We start from the raw sequence: 26,053 nt of genomic DNA, 5'->3' as shown, positions 1-26,053 counted from the left end.
AAAAAAAGAATCATAATTACCCACCAATAAGCCCTACTAAATTTGCAAGTAGTGGCTATAGACATTTGCTTCCTCCTTATCTTTACTGACGGGTTCTTCTCTAGTTTTGCTTTTGGCTAAGGTCATTATCAATACTGGTAGGATGAGATGGTACCTCTAGCCCAATCAGGTTGCACATGTAGTGACGCTGCTCCAGGATGGCACATCCATAAATGCCATCACAAGAAAGCTTGCTTTGTCTTCCAGAACAGTCTCAAGAGCATGCAGCAAATACCAGGACATCGGTCGTTACATGAGGAAAGCTGCGCAGTAGAAAGCCTTGAACTCAGCATCAGGACTAGTATCTGCTCCTTTGAGCTGACCTCCAGGGGCTTACTGATCTACATGTTTCTGACCAAAGTGTCAGAAACAAGACTTCAAGAGGGTGGCATGAGGGCCCAGCATCCTGTAGTAGGATCTGTGCTCACAGCCCTGTGCCATGCAGCTCAATTGGCATTCGCCAGAGAGCACCAAAATTGGCAGGTCCACCATTACCCCGTTCTCTTCACAGATGAGAGAAGGATCACACTAACTCATGCGACAGACATGAAAGAGTCTGAAGATGATGGAGATCATCAAAATCCAATGTGTGATTTAATGGGAACCGGTTTCATTCCCATGGGTACTTTTTATACTTGCCCACTCCCGCAATGCAGCAGTGTACCCCTCTGAAGTTGGTGCATGGCACGAAAATCTTCCTTCTGCTGTGGTCCATAATATATAGACTTCTTATGTTTGTCCTTAGTCTAAAATTGGAAAGCTTTAAATCATTACACCTAGGCCTGAAATAATGACAAAATGGGCGTCCTTTATGTCTAGAGGAAAGGTTTCACTACAATAATAGACAAGGATTCTTTAGGGTAAGAGCAGTGAGACTATGGAACTCTCTGCCACACAATGTTGTGATTGTGCATTCAATGAACACGTTTAAGAGACGCCTGGTTGCCATCCTTGGAAAATATAATATAGACAGACAGAGATAATATTTGATTTCTGGAGATGGGACATTGATCAAATGATTTTTCTGTTTGCCATATTTGGAGTTGGGAAGGATTTTTTTTCCTAATATGGGACAATTGCCATCCACCTCATACACCTTCCTCTTGATCATCAACTACTGTATTTAACTTTGTTACATATTATCTTACACTGTTCCTACTTTATACAAAGTACTTTACATTTTCAGCCCAAGAAATGTTCACAATTCTAAATGACAACTTATAATACACAGTAATATAATACTAATTTATAATACATTTTCATAGTAACAGTAACCTATTATTGAATCACCTACTGAGGAGATTTTACACTGACCATCAAAACTAATCATGCAATAAAAGAACTAGAATAAGAGGGATCTCTGCATTTAATACTAGAAAAATGAGAAAAGCGTGCATTCACTGCATGAAACACAAGAACTCACATTCACGAACAAAGAGATTATAGCCAGGCCATTGGGGTTGCGGGATGCCTCGCTGACATTACTGTACAAATCCTGGTTATAATGAATCAGCTGTACCTGTAATAAGAGAGGGGTATCTCACAAGGTCAGTAGCTAAAAGAGAAGATAGAAAGTCAAGGGTCATAGTTTCAAAGAAACAGGTTGGATAAGTAGGAAATAGAGAGAGCAGGCATGAACAAGCACAGATTAATAGCTTCATAAAAAGAAGAGAAAAACATAAGAAAATGTGTGTGTGTTTTAATGGCTTAGCAGCTAACTATAAGAGATGTTTCAGACCCCTAGATATGCTTATGGCTTTATACAATGCTTCTAACAGCTGTAAAGTCAGTAAGGCTGTTCACACTACCTTTCAGAGATAATGTTGCTTCTTCCAGAAGTTTTTCAAAGACTTTTTGCCTTCCAGAGTCTATGAACAAACCTTAATGGGGATCTCCAGGACGTTTAACATTGATAGCCTATGCTTAGGATACACCATCAATGTTTGATCGGTGGGAATCTGGTCTCCAGGGCCTCCACTACAACTCAATAAATAAAATGTGGCACTACTGCAGGAGATTGCATGGTAGCCTATTAATACTAACTGGAAGATCCTGCTTTGCTACTATATGCTCTCTTCTTGTGAAAGTTAACAACACTTGATATGCACATTCTCTATTCCCATCTAAGGAGGATATGCCCATGATCAAAACTTAAAATGGGTACTCCTATCGCCTTGTTTCACCTGATCTTCTTTACATTGCTCCCAACCACTTCTGCATTCCTTCTGTGGAAAGTACCTCCAGTTGATGGACAGTTCAAGCCAGTGTTGCCGTGCATACCTCATTGTACTGCTGGCCTGAAAGTGCATGCTCCCAAAATACACTGATAGCCCTGGTAAGGGCTTGTCACTAGAGATGAGCGAACGTACTCGTTTAGGGTGATTTCGCACTAGAGCACAGCTTTTTTCGAGTAACTGACTACTCGGGCAAAAAGATTCGGGGGGCGCCGGTAGGGGCGGCGTGGTGGAGCGGGGGGTAGCAGTGGGGAACAGGGGGAGCTCTCTCCCCCCCCCACTCCCCTCTGCAAGCCCCCGCTCACCCCCGGCGCCCCCCGAATCTTTTCGCCCGAGTAGTCAGTTACTCGAGAAAAGCGGTGCTCGAGTGCGAAATCGCCCTAAACGAGTACATTCGCTCATCTCTCCTTGTCAGCTATAAGCAGAGAAAAGAGCTTCTGTAGAACAGCTTCAGTGCTCACACACATGCTAAGAAGCCATCCAATACAGCTCAATAGAGAAGTATGGAAGTGGCCAGGGATAGAACTACCATACATGCTTTAGCATGCACACTCCTAAAATCCCAGCCACCAGTGATAAAAATCATTCAGTTTGAATGGTGCAAGTACGGCCACGATTGCAAGATCACAGGGATGACCATAAATTCAAACCCCAGACAACGAGCTGCCAACAACCAGGAATGTTGAGAATGCCATACTTTAGAAAAATGAAGCTATTTGGGAACTTGAGTTTTTTTCTGCATGTGCGGTAAACTGAGATAGGATTCTCCAGAAGGCATTAACCCTTTACATCTACTATTCAAGTTTTGCTCTGTGCCCCCATTATTAATCTGCTGGATAGATATTCATTTATGTGTTTGACAACCACTAAACAATTCCACAATGAGGACAACTATATAAACTGTATTTATTCCCTTTTTTGGGGTCATGGACGCTTTGTCCAGCATTTTGCTTTGTTGAGATTACTGCCATTGAAATGATGGCTGGCAGGCTATCCATCTTCCATTTCTTTTCAGGAGTGCATCTATGAATATGAATGAGGAAGTATTGCTTCTTAGGAAACTGGGAACTATAATTGTGTCAAAAAGTCTCAGTTGCGAAATTCTACGGTCTTTGACGTAGGGGCTTGGGTATTTTAACAAGCACCATTGCCCTTTTGTTCTAAGAATTGAGAGTCCAAATTCATAGAAATTCTTTTTTAGCAAAGACAAGTACTGTATTTATACTATAATTTAACTTTAGCCAATCATTGGCCAAAATGTTGCACAAACTCTGAGGCCAATGATTGGCTACAATGGTCATATTTCAGTTAGGCAATGTTTACATCGATGTAAACTGAGTGCAATGAAGGACCACCGAACCACCGGACCATCAGTACTGGTTTAGCATGGGATTTAAAGCTACAGACTATTCTGTATTTGATCTAAACAGCAATAATGTGCAAAACAACAAAAGAAAACTGCAGAACATGAAACCCATTAAGGAAGCAAAACATTATTACAGTGAAACAATGCATTTGATATTAATATAGTATTTATCTACGCAAACTCATCTATATTTTATTGCGCTCTAATCTATTCAAATTATTGATTTACTCTACAGATAAGTAATGTTTCCATAACTAAGCAGCAGTGACATAAAAATATAAAATAGCTTCATTGAGGGCTTCACTTAGGCAAATTAATCAAACTAGGCACTTGCTTCAGTACTTGTGTCTTATGTATTCATATAATGTGGCACAGTTGGACTTGAATTAAAACTATCATTTATGACTCTTATTTAAAGGCTCCCATAGAATTACATTAAACGTTTCTATTTAAAGAGAAATGATGTCATTTTCTCTCATTTTAATGAACCTGGTTTGTTAATGACATAAGAGATCACCAACACTGTTTAGTTCTCTATTTACCATTACCTTAATATTAGTAGCAATCTAGGCAAAAGAAATGGAGGTAGGGGTGCTTCATTAATATTTTTGCAGTAGTGATGGTACACATACTTTAGACCTAGAAAGCCAAACTTTATGTACATTAAAAGGGATAGTCCAACTCCAGCCAATCATGACTAAGACAGAATAGCCATCCGAATGCGGAGGCCATCATTAGCATGGATTATGGAAACAGTTAAACTGACTGTTCTACACTATTTTTGTAACGCCCATAGAAGTAAATAAGAGCTATGAAAATAGCATAGCACTGCTGAGATGTGGAAACAACATAACTTTTTGTGCTGCTCTGCTTAGACAACTCCCATTGAGTTCTATGGGAGTTATTGAAACAGTGTAGAGCAGTCAACCTGGATATTTCTGTAGAGGCCAGCCATCTCAGGCAGCACAGGTAAGCTGGGACTGGTGGGGGGAAGAGCTTTTTTCGAGTTAGGTGCAGGTCACAGAGGTACGGGTCCCACCTGATTAATGCGGAATCTGACAAAATAAACTATGTGCCTGTGCATGAAATTGGAGGTATGCAGAGGCATGGTAGGGTAGCAAGTCGATGGTTGTCCCTGTTATGGCTACATACAATTGTACTGCCATGTGCGTGAGAAAGAGCACCAATTTCATTATAGAGAAACACATCATTATCTTATCTATCATCTCACGTCTATCTATCTCATATCTATCTATCTATCTATCTATCTATCTATCTATCTAATATCTATATCTATCTATCTATCTATCTATCTATCTATCTATCTCCTATCTATTTATCTATCTATCTATCTATCTATCTATCTATCTATCTCCTATCTATCTATCTATCTATCTATCGATCTCCTATCTATGTATCTATCTATCTCGTGTCTGTCTGTCTATCTATCTATCTATCTATCTATCTATCTATCTATCTATCTAATATCTATATCTATCTATCTATCTATCTATCTATCTATCTATCTATCTATCTATCTATCTATCTATCTATATCTATGTATCTATCTATCTCATGTCTGTCTGTCTATCTATCCCATCCATCATTAACTCACCTATTCAGCCGTTACCGCTCTTTTTACATTTCAGCCAGATCTATTCAATAACTGGAATGTTTTATAATTAAATTGCTTTTAGTATCTCACTGTAATTACTGAATAAAATGTATTAATAGATTAGTCTAATTATGTCTGTTATTAGTCACCTCTCCAGCAGCAGCCTCTTTGTTCATGAGATGTTCTGACCCAATGCCATTCTCGCTGCCAAAATGCAACATTATCTCTTCAAGTCGATGATTATACAATAGGGGGCCACCAGAAATATTAACTTGAAGCTGCTTGTCCAGACGGAAGGACACATGTCGTCCCGTGTTGTGCATTGTTCCACTGATCTGCAACACAATAGACAAATCTAAATGGTATCTCGTTTAACTAAAGATGCCTGCTATAATATTATTAGATACTACTACACACAAATAAAAAATAAAAGGAGAAAAATAATCAAATCTTAAAAAGAGCTTTAAAAGGTCCCTTTTTCTCCCAAAAGTGTATACCGGTACATCTCTCCAAATTCACCCACGCTGCATGATTGATCATGTGTAACACTAATGTATTTTGTATGGGTGTCAGGTGTCCAGGTATTAATATGAAAATGTTGTGTGAAATGTGCCGAGCATGCAACAATTACCCCTGGCCACCAATTTTTGTCTGTTGTATGCAGGCCATATCTGCTGTTACTTCGTCACTAAAATGTCAGTATCTGGATGAATATCCGTCATATATAATTGCTGCACCCCAAAAAGCTAAAGACATCTTCCCACTAAATGGAATAAAATGTCATAATTTAACCTTAGTGCAATCTGCTGTATATTTATGGTACATGCACGCAGAGAATGTATAGAGTGGGCTGAGGAGTTGAGCCTGTTTGTGCAGCAAATACCAGTTATATCATACAGCTGACACCAACCTGCAAAGTCCAGGATCAGAGATAACTTAGCTGGGCTTGCCGAAAAGCAGAAAGATTGTGGTGACATAAAAAAAAAAATTGCAAAAATAGTCTTATAGGCGGCGTTGTAGCAGACCATGTCTACCGTAACAGGCCTGCATCAGTGTCAATTCTAAAGGGCAGAATGGTGGAAAGCACGTTATTGGAGAATGGAGAGCGATGTTGAAAATCAAAGGAGACTTATTGAACATTTGTAGTGTGATTTCCATTGCTACAGTGCCACCTATCAATAACTTTTTTTGTTAAAATGTTTTTTCATAAACAGCAAGCACGTCATCTGACGTGGCAGTTGTCCAAATTTTGTCTTATTTGGAGCAGCAGAGCATCCTCCAGACACCTCTGAGTTGGGGCAGTTTAATTTCACTATCCCTGTATGAACCCCTTTAATATCCTAGACCACCAGCAAAGGTTGAATTAATTCCTTTAATACCTTAGACCTCTAGTGTGGGTGGAATTAACCCCTTCCCTACTGTAGAAGATCAAAGCTGTAACCCTTAAACTGGCTTCACACATGATGGAAATACTGCAGAATTTCAGCAGTAAATTTTTATAGTACAAGCCAAGTGGAAGAGACTCCTAAAATCTCCTGCACATGGAGTAGAAATGTTCCACAATAATTCTGCAGCAGATTGTAAATCTGTAGCATGACTATTTATGCTGCGGATTTCAACTGTTGAAATACAAGGGTTAAAAAATCTGCAGTAGTACTGCTACAAAAAACTACTACCAAATCCGTACCCTTCAGGTGCAGATTTGGTCACTGCAGTTTTCCAGCATATTTGCTGTGGGTTTGCTGCTGCAGTAAGTCCACAGTGAATATGGCGTGTGTGAAGCAGAACTTAGCTGCTGAACAGTGTAGTAGTTTTATTCAGTCACTTTATGGTGGCTGGTTTTATACTGCAGAGATTCATTCTCCAGTACATTTGTTTTAATGTGACATACAGGGGAAAGGAATCCCAGCACCAAAGAGAAGGGAGACAGAACCTAAGCCTTAAATAGGATAACTTTTAATTCTGCCCTTTTCTAGGATCCTTTCATACTTTTGATTAAAAAAAAAATTGTAGAACAGATCTCTCAAATGTGGTGAAAGTCTAGCCTTGAGCCAGCATCACACTGGCACACGTGCATTTGCACACACCTCAGTGCAGCTTTTTTGCACACGTATCATTGTATTTTACTGTACTTTTTCTGCCTGCAGGGTATGTTTATTTGCGCAAGGCAAACAAAGATGCACCAATTGAAATAGTTAATTCATCTAATGAGTTCCAGATGTGTTGTTTTTCCAGTGGAATTACCCAGCGTATTGCTCATCTCCTTGTGTATTACATGCATTTGCCCCACCTCCCATTGACTTCTATGGGGACCTTTGCTGCACAAATGCTCATGAAAGTAGAGCATGTTGAGACCAAAATGCGCGCACAAAATATGGAAATGTGAATGAGACCAATAGGTTCTATTCTCTGTTAACTGAGCACACAAATACGCCAGTGTGTGACACCAACTATATACTTTCACTGTATGGTGATATTTTTCAGTGACTGTATGGAGGAATGATTCAGTCGCCATATGATGTCAGAAGCCGGAGGGATGACGTTACCAGGGGGCAAAGCATGAGAAGCACCCACACACATACATACTAACGGACAAGTAGTTTGATTGATTGTTGAAGTTAAGAAGCAATAAAAACAATCTAGTTAAAAAATCATGAATGTGTATAGAAGACAGTGGTCTGACACTTCAAACGACAGGAGGTTCAGTCTAAAATGTGCCTGCTATTTTACTAGTCTCTGTTTCAAAGATGTCGTAATAAAGAATTTTGGTACTTTATAGAAGCTGTGCTGGTTCGCATTATGTATCGGGCACTTCATGGATGTCTGTTCTATTCCCTAATTTTTCAAGAAGCAGCCCTGATGTGATCAGTAAGTTTTCCACGTTCCGTCTCGTGAGTTAATTCAAGACCTATAAACTTGCCTCTCAAAAAATAGCTATTTTGTTACATTTTTAGCTATTAGTCACTAACTGGATATAGCGGTTGTATTGATAATAAATGCTGTTCTATTGAGTGACCTTTAGAAATCAATATTTACTCATTTGTCAAAATAGAGCTACTGGATAAGATTTCAAATACTACAGAAATGAGAGCTTTTGGAAATAAATGCATTTCATACTTCCTGAATAAATATGGCATAACAGTGAAATTATTCCATAAAGTTTTGCATGTACTTTTAGTAAATGAATGTTAACAATTGGACTAATTCTCTGAAAATTACGAAGGTTTTTTTTAAACACATTTGCATTGTGAAATATGGTGGCTATCAGTTTTCATTGTTTTTTAGCTCACCTATAAACCAAGTGACTATCGGTTTGTGTAAACAGGCACTGTTCACCTTACAACGACTGCCTGTTCACTGTAAATGGATGTAGGTTCTGGTGCGTTCCCTCCCTTCACTGAATGGCTGTGTGAAAGCACAGGAGCAACAGTTGTCTGGTGCTTAAGCACCCAACAATTGTCCCATGTAATGCTACTGTAGTGGCCCAGCACATCATCCTGGTCCCCTCCATAAAGGCCATACTTGTTTGTCCTATGTGGATGCACTGTGCAAGCCTGTCTTGTCATTTCCAGTATGTGTGTTGCACAGCTGCGGCACTTGAGAGGTTAACTTTAATAAAATCCAAGTTTGCATGTAAATATATCAAGTCTGTCATGTCACGTAGTATGGGAGAAGGTATAAATAGGAGTGATTGAGAGTGGGAAAGGAGTTTTATCTTCTGAGTGTGAGAGAGTCTAAAGCACAGAGCCACAAGGAGGCACCTTTAGTCCCCTTGTGGTTAAGATGGAAGAGGAGGATAGATTTCCCAGGATGTCTGAATTCTGAATGTGAATGGAGTGAGCCCCAAGATTGAGAGAGAGCAATTGTAAGTAATTACTTCTTCTGACAATGCCAATGCAGAGGTACTACCTCTCTGCCTAATTTTCCTACGCGGCCGTCCAGAGCCAGGATCACCGCGAAGAGGTACAACCTTTTACTGTCACACCTGCGTGTCTCTGAGTTGGGGTGGAGGTACTGCAAGAGAATAATCTTTACTACATTTGGAAGTCATTTACCTGCACTGTAAAGTCTTAAAGTGAACTGCCTTGTGTATTCTGTTCAACTTTTCAAGTAAATGTTTATGTCAGGCCCTTACCATTCCTAGGGACCTGTGGTTTACATTTATTCTCCGCCGAAGGTCATTTCAGTGTGTAGGAGTGGTGGTGTCACCCGTGACAACTACAGCCCACATTTTACTCTGGCCTTGACTGAATGTATCCCTCTAGGAAAGGAGTTTGTTATGTGCCGCCGTGACAAGCCATCACTTTACCCTCCCAGCTTCCCATGTATGTCAGGTGCCAGGGTCTCCCTATGGGACGTTGCAGTACCTTAAGTGCAGTCACAGCTAATGCAAAAGTAAATTTTAAAAAATCTGCAAAAATGTACATCTCTTTGAGCCAAAAAATAAAATGGTGTACAAGGAAAAACATTCACTTTAAGAATTTTGAATGCTGCTCTGGATGCGAAGGGACTATAATGCAGGCTGTGACTCAGGATCAGTACAAAATAAGTGAAGCGAAGCATTTGCATAGTATTTTTATGTAAATTATACAGCATCTATACGTAACCTGTGAAATATTTTCAAAGATAAAGCAGATATGTCTTTAAAGCAGATATCTCTGTCACACAGCCTGTCATTATATCAGATGTTTCATATTCTACTGGGAATACACAATTACTATTTCTATGTATGAAGCTATGAAAATGTGAATACATACTGCATTCAAACTGGCCTCATTATGTCATACAAAGCGCTGTTTCTAGATTATTGCACACTCCAAAATACAGAAGGCAAATAAAAAGGCAGAAAAGGAAAATACCTTCTTTTCTTCCATGCTCAGCCTAAGAGGGGACAAAAAGGGATCAAAGATTATTTGGCTGGTATTAATGTTGATAGGAGATTGTCGCTTGCCAATTGTGCATAAATTCCATGCGGAGTTCACCAGGCCCCAGAATGCAGGACCTGCAATAGAGTCAAGTGCAATTTCTGTTGGTTCAGTAGGATTGCTTTTTTTTCTCATTTTAATCTCATTTTTAGATGAATGCACTTTTTTTTTGCAACAAAAGCACAATTACTTAAAGTGAAGCTGTCAGGTGATTTCTGCTGGATAGGGTAGAAGGAGAGAAGCTGAGCTCCATTATATATAGGTGTATGCGAGTTGGAGCAGGAGGAAATAGCAGAGAAATCCCCAACAGGACGCCTAGGAGTATGTCCACACTGGGCGGAAATTGCTGCAGAGCGTCCACCATCCATACTATTTGGTGTAGGCTTTGATATGGAATTCTACCCCACATTTGCAGAGCTGCACCACAAATCCGCTGTAGCTAATTGACATGCTGTGGATTAAAATTTCGCACTGCAGGTTAATTTCCGCATGGATTTTAGGTAGATATCCTCCACAGAGCATAAATGAGATTTTGAAAATCTTATTGAAATTGCTGCTATAGTAAATGCTGTGGATTTTCTGTGTGGACAGTCCGCAAAGAAAATCCACGGTAGATCCATCACTTGTGGACATACTCTAGGAGAGACAGAGAGAGTCCTGCTTACTCCACCCACACACAGTGGTTGACAATCTTTCTTGTACACATACTGATAGAAAAAAACTGTCAATCAGTGTCTGTGGGCGGTGTATGCTGGATTCTTCCTCTCTCTCCTAGAAGTCCTGGTAGGATTTGCTCTGCTTTATTTTGGTCCAAGTGACATAAAAACTAATAATGTACATCATGTATAAAATACACCTCCTTGCTCAGTGTAGACTTAGGTTATGAATGTGCTCCTCACAGGGACCTTCTCACCATTTGCAGAAAATGCCTCAAAACTACATCCCCAGAAATGCTGTTGATGTAGTTTTGCCAAGTAGCCTGCAGAATGTCTACTGTAGATGTCAACACAAGGATCCCTGGCATTTGGCAGAATGGGTAGCCGTTCAGTAAGTGGCATCATAATACTATTTAAGGGTTTATTCACAGGAGCGTATATCGGACGCTGTTTTAATGGCCAGCTGATATGCGCTACTATCTGAGCTGTCTTCCCCCTTCCCTTCCCTACTCTTTGCCCCTCTCCTCCCCTCCAGCTGTTTGCAATGGGAGGGGGAGGGGTGGGAGCTTATCTCAACCCACACCCCCTCCCATTCCAAACAAATGGAGGGGAGGAGGGAGGCAGAGAGCTGGCGAGGGGGAGGGAAGGGGAAAGACAGCTCAGATAGTAGCGTATATCAGCTGACCGTGAAAACGGCAGCCGATATACGCTCTTGTGAATAAGCCCTAACACTCTAATGCCACAAAATATCAGAAAAAGTGTCCATTTATCATGCTTACAAGATAAAAATGAAACCACATAAATAAAACACTGCAGAGGTCATTGTATTAGCCTACCATATAGCAACTCAAGCCTGGGTTTCACTGGAAAGCCTCTTCTAGTGTAAAACAGTGTGTCAGTACATGTGTGTTAATTAAACATGATAAGATTCATTAAAACCTATACATAAAAGGTTAAAACCAACTAAAAACCACATTACATCCCCAACATAGAATTTGCACCAGTGCCCCCCCCCTATTTGTTATCTACTGTTTATTGTACTGCTATCCTCTTATGCGACAGCTTTATAGAAACTCCTGTTTTTTTGTTTCAAAATCAGTTTTGCTATTTTATTTTACAAAGTCAGTTTTTTTACTTACATTTTCTCAAATTCTCTATTATATTTCACCAATGACAAAACAGGCAAAAAATAGTAAGATACCATATAATCAGTTTTTGCAGCATTCATAAATATATATATGTAAGGAAATAATATGCAAATTAAAGATTTATATGCAAAAACATACATTTAAGAGGCAAACTTTGCAGCTACTGTGGGACCTTGGAGAAAGAGGGACAAGCCTTTCCTATTGCGTGAGATCTTGTGCTGGACTGCCCTATCCAAAGAAACTGTATCGCTGGCAAATAAGTAAGCATACAAGTTGTGGTAAAATTGTGTCTTTGTTCCCGTGATTTTTGAGCGTCAGCGATTTTTTATTTTTTTTAGAATATCGCATCTCTGCCGCCTGCAATAAAATTTTGTGCGTTGCGATTTGTTCAAAAGGAGGCTCCATAGGGGAACATGGGAGATAAAAAAGTTGCAAATCGCAGAAGGATAGAGCCATGCATCTATTTTTTGTTCTCGCAAAATCACATCAGTGAAAACATCGCAGACGTGAAGGAAACCATTGAAAATCATTGATTTCCTAAATCTGCATTTTTACTCACTCTCACATTGTGCAATTTTATCGCCCATATGAAATCACCCTAAGGCCTCCTTCACAGGGTCGTAGGCGTTCTCACGCGCGTCAGCCGGTGGCGTAAAGACACGCGAAGTGGTGCACAAATCTAATGTTTGTGCGCCCGTTCAGACGGCCTGAACCCCGTGCATATATGCGAGGTCCGCAATGCCGTTGGCTGGGGAGAGACAGCTTAGCTCTGTTCTGCTAAGCTGTCTACCCCTTCTCTCCCTATCGCCGTCTCATCTCCTCCCCTCCAGCTGTTTGCAATGGCTGGGGGCAGAGCTAGGCTCTCGCTTCCGCCCCCTCCCTGCCCCTGGTCCACAGGCAGCAATGAGACGGGCAGGGTGGGGCGCAGCTTAGCTCCACCTCCGTCCCATCCCCTCCCATTGCAAACAGCCGGAGGGGAGAAGAGAAGGGTGAGGGAGTTTAGCAGTCATGCTGCTAAACTCACCCCCACGTCCCTTCTCCGACCGCTGTCATTGGCTCCCATAGGAGTCTATGCAGCGGCCAACGTATTCTGGGCAGAAAGATAGTTCCAAGACTCTCTTGCCTGCCCGGCGTAAAAGCGTCCAGCGCTATATTGGTCGGCCGGGCGCTTTTACGCTTCGGGAATACGTCCGTGTGATCTGATGCATTTGAATCCAATGCATCAGATGGTAGTGTATATCGGCCGGTTGTGAAAACGACGGCTGATATACGCTCGTGTAAATAAGCCCTAATGGTGATGGGGAATTTAGATAATTGATATGTTGCCCCATTCTTTCTTTTAGGTATTTCACTGCTTACATTGCATCATTATCATCAGTTCTTGACATATTCTAGAGTCCTTGTAGGCTTACATGTCAGCATTTACTTGGGCAAATGGATATACTATGGTTAATTTTTTCTTTATTGCTACTCGTATCATTTATATAGCTCGATCCCATTCTGCAGCGCTTTACAGATGATGGACCCAATCACACCAATCCCTGTGCCCAGTGAGGTTCCAAATCTAATTTCCTTATCTTATACGCACATTAAGACTAATTGAATAGGAAATCAAATTAACCTAATTTAATTTCACTTAAATTAATCGTTTGCTCAAGTTGTCATTTCGGTTTCACGTATCGAATGGCAAATCAGCCTTTTTATGCAGCGATATGAAACTAAAGGATATATTGCTATTTACTGCAGCTCTGGAGGTTTACTATTTACTACTTAATTCAGATTGCAGATTTTACATGGAAACAGCAAAAAGTCTTTATTGTTGCCCATATGCGTACTCATCTTGACTACTGTAACTTGGTACTAATTGGTCTTCCGCTCCTGTCCATCTTGCATGCAGCAGCAGCCAGGCTTATCTTTCCGTCGAATTGCTACACTGATGTCTCCTCTCTGTGCCAGTCACTTCGCTAATTTACTTCAGAATACAATTTAGAAAACTCCTCACTCATATTTAAAACGCTCTACAATGCTGCACCATCCTATATCTCCTGCCCCATCTCTGTCTACCACCCTACCTGTGCTGTCCAATATGCTAATAAACTCAGACTATTAACATCACCCATAGTCCAAACCTCCCACTTCCATCTAAGACTTTTCTTGAATTCCATCAGTTCTGGAATACACTGAACCAATTGGGTTTATTCTTGATACCCAATTTGTATTCTGGTTTTCCTAGGGGGCTTGCTCTTTTTCTGCTGCTATACAACGGCGCTATATGCTGGCTAAAGCCAGTACTGCATGAGGTGACACGTTGGATAGGCTCTGACAGCAGAGAGGCTAACAATATACAGTAAGAGAACCCCTACGGATGTCTTCCAACATTGGAGCTGTACAGCCTTAAATCATAATGACTTCAGAAGTCAGACAGTGGATTGGAAAGGGTTAAACATGCCCTAAAAATACATCTTTTTATACAGGTCTATCAAATTACCTAATCTAACTCTTCTCTGTTTACCTCCCTTCTACATTATTTGTCAGAATATTACCCATTCATCCATACCTCCCAACTTTAAAGAACAAGAAGACAAACAATTCACATAGTACATGTAGCCATACTCCTATCTTGTTAAATCCCCCTTAGTCACCTTTGTGCCACTAAATAGTAATTGTGCCATCCTGTTTGTAACACACACAATAGTGGTGGCTCCCTTAGTGCCCCACACAGTAACAATGCCCCTTTGTGCCCCACACATTTTCATAATGCCTCATTAGTGCCCCCACACAGTAAAAGTGCTCCTTAAGTACCCCTCAGAGATGCCCTCACAAGTTTTCCGCCTTAGTGCCCTTACACACAGATACCTCCTTAGTACCCTAGTGATGTCCCTACAATAAATATTCCTCTCTAGTGAGTGCCCCAAAGATGTCCCCAGAGTAGAGATGCCTCCATTGTGCCCCCAGAGATGCCTCTATAATACGCCCACTTAATTCCTCTAGTAATGCCCCACACATAAACAGTGCTTCTAACTTTAAAAAAATGAATAACCATCTTTATTTATATAGTGCATGCCTATTACACAGAACTTTTCAGCATTTCATATTGTGTTCTTTCTCCATTGGGGCTTACTTATCACTTATCTGTAGGTTTTTTGAGTGTGGGAGGAAACTCATGTAAACACAAGGAGAACATACAAACTCCATGCAGATGTTGTTCTTGATGGGATTTGAACACAGTACCCGAGCACTGCAAGGCAGAAATGTTACCCACTGAGTCATCATGCTGCCTAGTCACCTGACCCTCTTCCTATGAAGGAGATCACTAGACATGTCTCCCAATTTCTGCTATCTGTGGCTCAGTTCAAACAGGCAACATTCTCTCTCCACTGGGGAAATTGGGAACTGGTGGTCTCCTGCTTCACCATTGTGTGCACCTGTATCTGCATCCTGATTCACAGATATAGTTGACATTGAGGCACCTTGTATGCGTCCTGGGACTGTGCTGCTAGATCTAGAACAGTTGGGAGGCATGCTTCATCCAACAGTAATTCCCAAACCCAATGCACTCAATACTCTCCACACACTATCTGTGTGTCCATGGATAGTGGCAGGTGATTATTTTATGCACTTGTATCTCTTGTGTCAGCCCATTTCCTGATAGATTATAAGATCTTGTAAACAAGGCACTGACTCTTATTGTTTGAATTGTCATTAGTTTGTAAGGCTTCCTGCACAAGGGCATATTTGCACTGTGGAGTCCGCGGCGGGCATCCGCCTCCGGACTCCCCAGCAAGTACAGCCCATAGTATTCAATGGCAATATGCCATTTCATCTCCATGAACGGAAATCAATTGCAAAATCAAATCCGCTCGCAAAGAATAAATCGCAGCATGCTGCGATTTTGTGCGGGTTACGCATGGACAACTTCCATTGAAGTTAAAATGGAAGTTGTCCATCCCGTGACACTTCTGCAGTGAGCACTGTGGAAGTCTCACGGGATACGCGTCACCCGCCCCATTGCCGGTGGCTACAGCCATGCGTCATGGAGTGCCGTCCGGAACATCCACAGCGTGTGCAGAAGCTGCCAGACAGATAAGCTGGGTACACTGGCTGGACACTGGGTTGAACTCCGCTGCAGGAATCAAGCATGCGGGGTCCGACCCGCCTGTGTGCAGGAGGCCTAATTCTATAATATTTGTTCCTGTTTGTACATATATACATAAATATGTAGGAGGGTTACCAACAGCACTCAAATAATGAACCGTTTCCAGAAAAAAATACAGAGCCACTGTAGGAGCTATGGACACAAGTTCCCCAAATGTTACAATTTTCACACTGGATACTGAACCCTTACAATAGTCAAAAATTTCCATTTGTACACCTGGCATCTCCTATATACGAGATAGGCTGTGTTGAGACTACAGTGGTTTATATGACAATAGTATTTTAAATTAAGACACGTTTCTAAAATAAAACAATAGAACAATAATTATGCATAATAGAATGTATAAATATGTATTATTCCCATAATTGTAACCTATAAAATAAAAATAGATTATTTACTGTATATTGCAAAGTAAGCACCATAAAACAATAGAAATATAACAAAATTGCGTAGTATTTTCTATTCTGCCCCAAAATGCTAATTTAAATGCTAATTTGTACATAATTTAAGGGGGTTTATCAGTTGTAAACTATTGAAAGCTTATCCTAAGGATAAGTCATCAGTAGTAGATTGACAGGGGTCCGTTGTCAGGGACCCCCACCAATCAGTTGTTCTCTGGGCTTATGCACTGAGCTGATTTCTGCAGGAAGCAGAGAGCTTCGTTCCCACTGCAGTGACCAGGCTTGGTATTGCAGGTCCAGCTTGCATTGAAGTGAATGGGAATTTGGCCTGCAATACCAAGCCTGGCTACTGCAATAGGAACATTGTATGAACACACCAACTCAGCAAACAGCTTATCAATGGGGGTCCCAAGTGAAAGACCGCTAGCCAATTGATTATAGATGTCCTCTCCTGCTGAAAGACCATCGGTAGTTAAAAACTGGACAACCTCTTTAAAATGGTGCTATTACATAATACAACTTGTCCCACATAACAAAGCCATATACTGTATATCTGTCAATAAAATAATGGTTTAAAGTTGGCTTTCAAAATACGTGAAGGGAAAAACAAACAAATCTGCTGCATTATTTATGCCAAAGGCTACTACAGTCCTTATGGGGTTAAAGTAAGTCAATTTGTTAGGAGGGCAGAATAAAAAGAGCTGAATAGGATGTGAACTGTATAAATGGTACATTTTGATACATATTTTAACATTGTGTATTTTGGTATTCTCATTTATAGAAGCAGTCACCAATATGCTTTATATACACCCGTTTATACTGCTGTGTCAAAGATACTTCATATGCCTGCACTAGTTCACAATGGAATATTTCGGGTGGACTGGAAGTTCTGGAAGTTAGCAGATCTCTAAAGCTCACATGTACTATAAGTATGGCCACAGGGATGGGATTCTACTTGGTTCTACCCTGTTCTCTCCAACTGGTTGTTAAAATAACAGCTGCTGCACAGGTGGCAATCTGCTCCTCTTTCTCTGAAGTCAAGGGTGTCCACTTTATTAAGACATGGATACAATTGACTACAGCAGCAATGCTGCAGGAAACCACGCTCGACTCCCCGCACCGCCAACTGGTGCCTTTTCTGTGATGCAGGCAACCAGGAAAGGCCAAAGTAGCAGGTGACAGATGCTGGGGGAGCATGAAGGAGGTGAGTGAGTTGTTTTATTACTGGGGCACAGTGGTGGCATATTTATTACTCAGATATTATTTAATCAGGGGCAGAGTAGGGGCTTATTCATTATTCAGGGGACACAGTATGTAGCATTTTTATATTCAAGTGGCGCTCTGTGTGGCACTGTCAAGAGTTTGTACTGTGCAATAGTTTTAGGCAGATGTGGAAAAATGCTGCAAAATAAGAATACTTTCAAAAATAGAAGTGACTATAGTTTATTTTTGTCAATTAACATAATGCCTAAAACTTTTGCACAGTTGTGACAGATACTCATTTTCTGTAGCATGCCAGACCCACGAGTCAGTCAAATAAACTTTGAATAATCTTCTCCAGGTATTTACTATGTTGAATCTGCAGGTTACTTCACATGTTGTTTCTCCTTAAGGGCGCCCACCCACTGGCGTTTTTTGCGCGATTGCGATTTTAACATTACAAGTCCCATAGACCCCAGGAGAAAAAAAATGCTGCGAATTTCGCAGGGAAAAAAAAACGCCAGTGGGTGGGCGCCCTTACACTACTATACAGACTTGGGATGAAAAAGGCTATAAAAAAAAAATCTATTCCCTTTTGAGGCTCTGAAGCATACGTCACTCTCCAAGTCTTGAACTTGGAAAATCAATTCTACCATCTCTACATATGATATTTTGGCTTCTAGGGAGATTTATAACAATCTGTAAATGCTATTTAATTAGTTTTTTAATGGAAATGCATCATGTATTTTAAATTGCAGTTTAATTAAGTATATTATATATGTTTATAAAAGCTTACATGGTGGTGGCGTTGCATTTCTGAATTATCTGTATGGATGTGTGGGTGGGCATGCTTTATAGCTATTCACAGAGGCAGAACAGTCTACTATAATTTAGAACCCTTCACAGAGTAGACATAGCTAAAAAACGTATTTTTATTAATGCAATTTAAACTTATTATGTAGATAGGGCTCAAGACACACATACACAGCAAACCGCCACACTACCGCAGGGGTCGCTAGGACTTAAAATAACCCCTAGAATATGGGAAATATTGTACCCCTACATTTAATTTCCCAATGAAATAATGATGAAAAGACTTTAGAATCAATAATCTGGGAAAATAGCCCAGAATTTAAACCAGAAAGGGAGATACGAAGAATTTAGCAATCACCCCAATGAGCGCAAAAGAAGAAAGAATGCATCTTCATTGGGTGCTTAGTCACAATTAAATGATATGTGGTTGCAATGAGTGAAAATTAATGGTCAAGAAAATGGTAAGAGATTAAGGGCAGCTTCATGCAGACATATTTACATGTAAATTGCATTGGTTGTGTGGAATACACTATCTCAGCCAATTGGGTTACTCTTGATATCTGCAAGTTTAAACATGCCCTAAAAATACATCTTTTTATACAGGTCTATCAAATCCCCTAATCTTACTTTTCTCTGATTACCTCCTTTCTACATTATGTCAGAACATGACCCATTATTCCATACCTCCCAACTTTCAAAGAACTAGAAGACAGACAATCCACATAGCACATGTAGCCATACCCCTATCTTGTTCAATCTCACTTAGTTGCTGTTCTGTTTGTAACACACAGTAGTTGTGCCCCTCTTAGTGCCAAACATAGTAATAGCGCCCCTTTGTGTGTAAGACATACAGATTTTAGTGTGGATTTAAATGGTGCAGAGCTGTCCACAATGTGTGAAAGCCCCCTAATGCAGTCTCTGGAAAGTAATGGAGCACAGCCTCGTTCCCCAGAGACCATGGAGTCTCAGAAGAGATGCTTACAGATCCCTAAGACCTTGTTCACATGGTAGAATTTTGTCATTGATTTGGGAGCTGATTCTGTCCCCAACTAAGTGGGGAAATCTGCATCATTTTAGCATTCTTAATAACTGACATCCTATTAAGACCTTCCATAGACATATCTTAATAGGCAATCATTCATGGTGGCCCAAGGGCCTTCAGAAGAGCCCAGGCTGCCATGACACATGAATATCACCTCATAATCTCATCAGGTGAGGCCATTCTGGACATCACCATCCCCGCACTAAATTCCGATATAAAAATGTACTGCAGCATGTAATGAGTTACAAGGCACGATCAGAGTTTTCTCCAATTGTGGCTGTTTTGGCAGGTGTCCGTGGTCAGAAATGGCTGACACCCGCCATGTGTGGAGCTGGCTCGGCTCACAAGCCAGCTCTAAACAATGACACCTGTCATGTGCTACAGATGTATGGTGCACATCAGAAAGTGCTTAAAAGGGTTCTCCCATCTTATAACATGATGGCATAGCACTGGTTTAGGGCATGGCAGCATGACCGAATTCACAATTTCATACACAGCCATGGGAGGGAAAACTTAGGGGTCACATTACTAAACCAATGCTATGTACCCTTCATTGTCATGATTATGGGGGACTGACCTCTAATGATATGCCATCACTTGATTAGACTATAGGGATTAATATATTTTTATTAAACATTTGCAAAGAATGGAAGTCGAATATGTTCCAGCTATAAGCAGACCTATTTGTATTTGCTGAAAACCATCCGTTGTTGCCTGGTAACATCACTGTGTTCCATAGAAAATCTTATTGTAATGATTAAAAAGATTGCTGGGCCAGTGTGCATTTTATAGTGAAACTCTTCAGAAAGTGCCAGCTCAAACCATCTCACAAACCTAATTTGGATGTTTGCCATGGTAAGTATCAGAGAGGTCAGCCATGATAAATAAAAGCTTTGCTGTAACAAAAGACAATATTTGAAATGGTAACAGCTTGTGTTGGCTATTACCAACCCCAAAGGGTTAAAATCCACAGCTTTTTCCTAAAAAGAATTAAACGTAGCCAAAATTACCAAGTATGTGTTTATTAATGATGTATCAAGTGTAGAAATGTATGACCTGCTGGGTTTCTGCTTAACATATGGTGTGCAGAATAATAAATTAACATGTACAACATATGCCAGACAAAAAACTCTGACAACCAACAAATGGATGTTAAATGGCTTGGATCGCAGATGCAGCATTAATAATACTTAAAAATATTACTACTAACTACGAGACTAAGAAAATGCGTTATTAATGTATGGAACGACACAGTGTACATTCCATTGGAATAATGTAATCATTTACACTCATTTTAACTTGATAAATGGAACATATGTTTGCCTCCTTCTGCTGTTTTTCGTCAATTATATTAGAATTAATACATACTCCTAAAATATTTGTCTAACTTCTTTCTGCAGCGTAGGGCGTTGCATCAGAGAAACAGCTTGAAAGTTTTTTGACAAATATATTGCTTTTTTGTGGTTCTATTCATGCACTTCCTCACAACTATGCACTCATAGTCATAGATGTCCATTAATCGTATAAAGCTGGCATACACATTTTAGATACCTGTTGGCTGAATGTGCTTTAGGCTGACAGCTAGAGCTCATGATTTTCCCATGAAATATATGCAAAGAGAATATTGTTTCCCCGCAGACAGTTAAGGTTTACCGGGTGCAGCAAACCGAAAATCTCTTTCAACCACTAGTCATACATTACGAAATGCACTTCACCGGAAAACCGAAGAATGGAATGTCAGCTGAGAAGTGATCGCCACTCCAAGAACCCCAGAAACAAGTACCAGTCTTCTATGCTGATAGGCTCCCCCTCCTCCAAAGTAAGTCTCTATTATTTGGCGTAAACATCCTTGGAATATTAATTGGTGAACCCTATGAGCGCAGGATCTTTTATAACTAAGTTTATTCTTTTTCCGCAATTAGACTTGTCTGCTTCAAAAACCATCTGACATTTGTAATACAGAGATAGGAGACAAGATATAGTGCAATAAAGCTTTGGCAACAAGAGGATTATGGGTAGGTCCCTTTTATTATACTCACAAACTGCAAAGTTAAAACAGCATAAAAACAAACCTCCTCTGTGTGACTCCAGTTTTTCTTATGAATTTTCCTTCTCATGCATTTAGAAAGCCTAATACTTGCTTTGCAAACGCTCTTACATTGAAGTTGCTGGCTTGGGGGAATTTCTAGCACTTATCAGCTTTCTCTCTTATGAATGCAAACAAACTCAGCTCACCCTTCCCTATTACAGTGGCTGTGTAGAATAACAATGCCCACAGCTATCTCATCCTTTTTTTTAGTAGTGGCTGGTCATTTCCCCTCACTGCTGATAAGAGCAGAAAATTCCCCAAGGGTGAAATACAGCCCTATGTAATGGTAAGTTTCCCTGTTCTGATCTCGTCCCCTGGCACTGTCGCACAGCACTCCGTAATAGCTCAGTGGAAAGGCAGTGAATGTGCATTAAAAGCAGCGGTGCAGGCTAAGGGCTCATGTACATGTCCATTTTTTCACTGCGTATTATGCTTGCATTACACAGCCACATGATACGTGGTGAATGGAGTCAATGAAAGTCAATGGACCTGCATTGTAGACACTGCATGCTGATACGCACAAGAAATAGATCACAGCATCCCCTATTTCTCTGTGTACCATGCAGTGTGAACCCTATACATTGGTATAGGCAGCGTATGAAACGCTGTCCATACGCAATACATTGCGTATGGACAGCATTTTCATATACTACCCCGCCATGGGGGCTTATTTAGATGAGCGTGTGTGCAATTATGCCCGGCAGCAAGGAGCATATTTGCGCCTAAATAAGGGGAAACTACTCCCCATTACCAGCTTTTCAAACTCTGTGCCAGAGCGCAGGAGTTTGAAAAAAAAAGTGAAAAAATAGGTGCTGCTCGATCTTAGGTCCTATCTTTAGGACCTTAACAGGTGAGAATCCTGAAAGTGAAAACAAAACCACTGAAATCCATTGATATCTATGGTTTCACTTTGTCATGTTATGCATCCGTGATTATGATGGCCGCATAAGAGTACAAAACCACGTTGGTCTTAATCTGCCCTGAAACAGAACAGGAGATTTAAAAGATAAAAAAAGTCACACTGCGCATGTCCATGTGCATGCGATATGCAGGCAGGTACAGTACACTCACAGCCATAACCGGTCTCTGCCAGCAGACCCGCTGTTTGCAAAGATTGGTAGCGTTTTACCGATACTGCCGTGGACATGAGGTTTACTCTGTCTGACAGAATTTGCTCAGATTTAAGTACTTTAGGGCCTATTCACACGATTTTATTTATGAAGGTATTTAGCTGCACAAAAAAAAAAATTCCCAAAAATTGCAACCATCTGAAGCATTGGATTTCAATGTATGCATTAAGATGAACGATTTTGGGCCATGTAAAATAATTATACCGAGGAAAATAGCACATACACGACCATTTTCGGTCATCGAAATCATACGTGGCGTGAAAATATAGGTCTTGCCTTATCTTTTTCCAAGATACGCAGGAAGCTCACATAGACTTCATTGGAAGCTGGAAAAAATGGAGGGGGAGGAAGTTACCCAGCATACAAGACAGACTGGGAAAAGAATATAGCTGGCACGATTTAAGCATTATTGGTTATTCTGAGCACTTTACAAGGTCGCTGGTTTTCATCACTTCTGCGTATTTTTTTGGCCAATATGGAGCAGCGGCCGTGTAAATGGCTGAAAATACGCAAACAAAGATCGGGACTTGATTGCGGCAATTCTTCATTCTTGCGATTATACGGTGCATATGGGTGAACATATAAATGGATACAGTCATGTGAATAAGCTCTCAGACTGCAGCTCATTTGAAAACAATACAAGCATAGAACTCAAGCAATTACAATTTTGTAATGAAAACCCATTACAAAAAGTCTTCATTTTCAAAAATACATTGATTTTTTTTTTTAAAGCATACAAAGGTGTACATAGCCGATAAGTATTTAGTGTCAACCATTTATCTGAGCAGCCATTCTGTTTCCATACTTTAAATGGCATTCAGTGTCCATATCGAGGTAAGGGCTTATTCACACGGGCATATATCGGCCGGGTTTTCACGCCCGGCCAATATATGCTACCCCTCTAATGCATTGGCTTACAATGCATCAGTGCACAGGGGTGTATTTCCGCGGCGTGAAACTGCCCAATTGGGGCACTTTTACATCGGCGGTGGCAGCTGCATTGACTCCTATGGGAGCCAATGACAGCTGCAGGAGAAGGGAGGTGAGAGGGAGTTTAGCAGCGTGACTGCTAAACTCCGTCCCCCTTCTCTTCTACTCTCCGCCCATTGGCACTGTTTGCAATTGGAGGGGGCAGGGCAGGGGTGGAGATAATCTTACGACACCGGGGGCGCACATAAAATGCCTACGGCCGTGTAAATAGGCTCTAAGGCTGCTTTTACACCTGCATTATGGCTCCTTCAGGATTTCTCTCTCTGCTCCATTTTTGGTGGAGAAAAACGGAAATCAAGCTGAAAAAACGGATCTGTTTTTTTCCATTGATTTCAATGGGGTTTAAAAAAAAAAGAAGGTTTCTATTTTTCTTATGGAAAAATAATGCTGCAGATTGTGCTAGGTTCCTGCCCAAAAAATTAAACATGGTGGAAGCAACAGGAAGCCTTTCTGTTTTTTTTGAAACCCCATTGAAATCAATGGGAAAAATGTATCAGTTTTGTTTCAATTTCTCTCCTCCAAAAACAGAGCAGAGAGATGGAAACCCTGAACTGATGCCTATGCAGGTGTGAAAGCAGCCTAACATCACTTTAGAAGTTCTTCCATTACTGTGTATACAGAAGCCATGAGTCAGACAACTCCAGCAGAACAGTAGAAATTCACTATAGTAAATATAGGATGCACTTTGTAGTAAAGCATCCGAACCTTTTTATAAATAAACAAAGCTATTTATTATACCCGTCGACCTGTAGATATCGGATATACATAACATACACGCATATCACAGGTGTCAAGTTATAAGATAGTATTCAAATGCTTTAGCAACAATGTATTACTATTGCGAGTTGCACTTAGATAACCGTAATATGGAACAGGTTTGGAAAAGGTTTACATCACAAAATATCTCTTATTTCATGAGTGAAGCGTTATATTTTCTGCAGATGCATATTGAACAAGAGAGTTCGATTCAGTGTGTATAGAGGATATAATTATCCTATATATAATTCAGACAAATGTTATACTATCAGAAGCCCTTTTAGACTCTAATTGAAATTGGAAAAGATCTCTTGATAAATCTGCTGCCTGGAGGCTAGAAGGTCTATTACAGTTTCTCCAAACTGACTGGCCATTAATAATGACACCTTTGTTTACATGGGACCAAATACTTAAAATACATTTTATTTTTATCATCTCAAAATATTGATTATTTTTGGCAAGCAATTTATGACATCTGTGGTAAAAAATAAGCTTCGGAATGCTTCAGGAATAATTATATAATGCACATATATAGATTATCTATCAGCTGTTAACTACAGTATTATGCTATTTGTTTAGTATTAGGCAACTAGTTTGTTTGATTTTTGGCTTCTTCAATCAAGCAGCTTTGACCTCATACTGAACCCCAGCTGCAGGACCTTCATCTATTAGTCATTTGCCATGATTCCTTAAAGTGCATCACATTTAACCCATTTAGGACCAGTGAGAGATCTCTCTCTCCCCCCCCGCTTCCCCCCGCTCCACCCGCACTGGCCCCCGCCGCCCCTCCGCATGCTGCTCGGGCGAGTACACAGTTACTCGATAAGACTGCTACTCGATCGAGCAGCAGCCTTAAACGAGCGTGCTCGCTCATCTCTAGTTGTCAGCTGTTAGTCACAACTGATAACCTGGAGGAGAAGGCAGGAGGAGTTTTTAACTCTTTCTGCCTTCTCCTTTCCCGAGTACACAGCACTCAATGAGCACTATGTACTAAAAAGTGAAAGTGGAAGTATAACTTCCACTACACAGGTCGGAGGTCACGTGACGCCAGGATTTCCTGCTACAGCAGAGCTGCAGGGTCATAGCAGACCCTGATCAGCTCAGCCAGTGACTATTGTCACTACAGGGGATGTTTCTCTCTGTAACTGAGGCTCCTATGGATACCCCAGCTACAGTGGAAAAGTGTCAAATACAAAAAAACAAAAAACATGTGAATGTCCCCCAGAAGTCTTATGATGTCATCGGGGACATAGATAGTAAAAAACATAATTCCATACATAAGTAAAACAAAATTACAGAATAAAACAACAATACATACATAAGAAAGAAAATAACTAGAGATGAGCAAGCGTACTCGCTAAGGCAAATTACTCGAGCGAGTATTGCCTTTTGCGAGTACCTGCCCACTCATTTCAAAAGATTCGGGTGCCAGCGGGGGGCGGGGAATGGCGGGGGAGAGCGAGGAGGAACGGGGGGGGGGGGAGATCTCTCTC

The 26,053-nt window shown here is 40.6% G+C and overlaps 1 protein-coding gene across 2 annotated transcripts in view; it reads right to left on the bottom strand.

The window, feature by feature from the left end:
- The window catches only part of CA11 (carbonic anhydrase 11), a 317,815-nt gene that overhangs the window by 70,252 nt on the left and 221,510 nt on the right, over nt 1-26,053 (bottom strand). Inside the window, exons 3-5 of one of the 2 annotated variants that reach the window (XM_066605760.1) lie at nt 10,114-10,256; nt 5,404-5,589; nt 1,463-1,558 (exon numbers count right to left, since the gene is read on the bottom strand). In XM_066605760.1, coding sequence (XP_066461857.1) covers nt 1,463-1,558; nt 5,404-5,589; nt 10,114-10,256 — 425 coding nt within the window. The remainder of the gene's footprint in view (nt 1-1,462; nt 1,559-5,403; nt 5,590-10,113; nt 10,257-26,053) is intronic. The other variant, XM_066605762.1, reaches the window with a different exon arrangement.

This window comes from Eleutherodactylus coqui, chromosome 6 (genome assembly GCF_035609145.1).
Source record: "Eleutherodactylus coqui strain aEleCoq1 chromosome 6, aEleCoq1.hap1, whole genome shotgun sequence".
NCBI classification, from domain to species: Eukaryota; Metazoa; Chordata; class Amphibia; order Anura; family Eleutherodactylidae; genus Eleutherodactylus; species Eleutherodactylus coqui.
The sequence above is the reverse complement of the archived record's forward strand: the minus strand, read 5'-3'. Positions and strand labels throughout refer to the sequence as shown.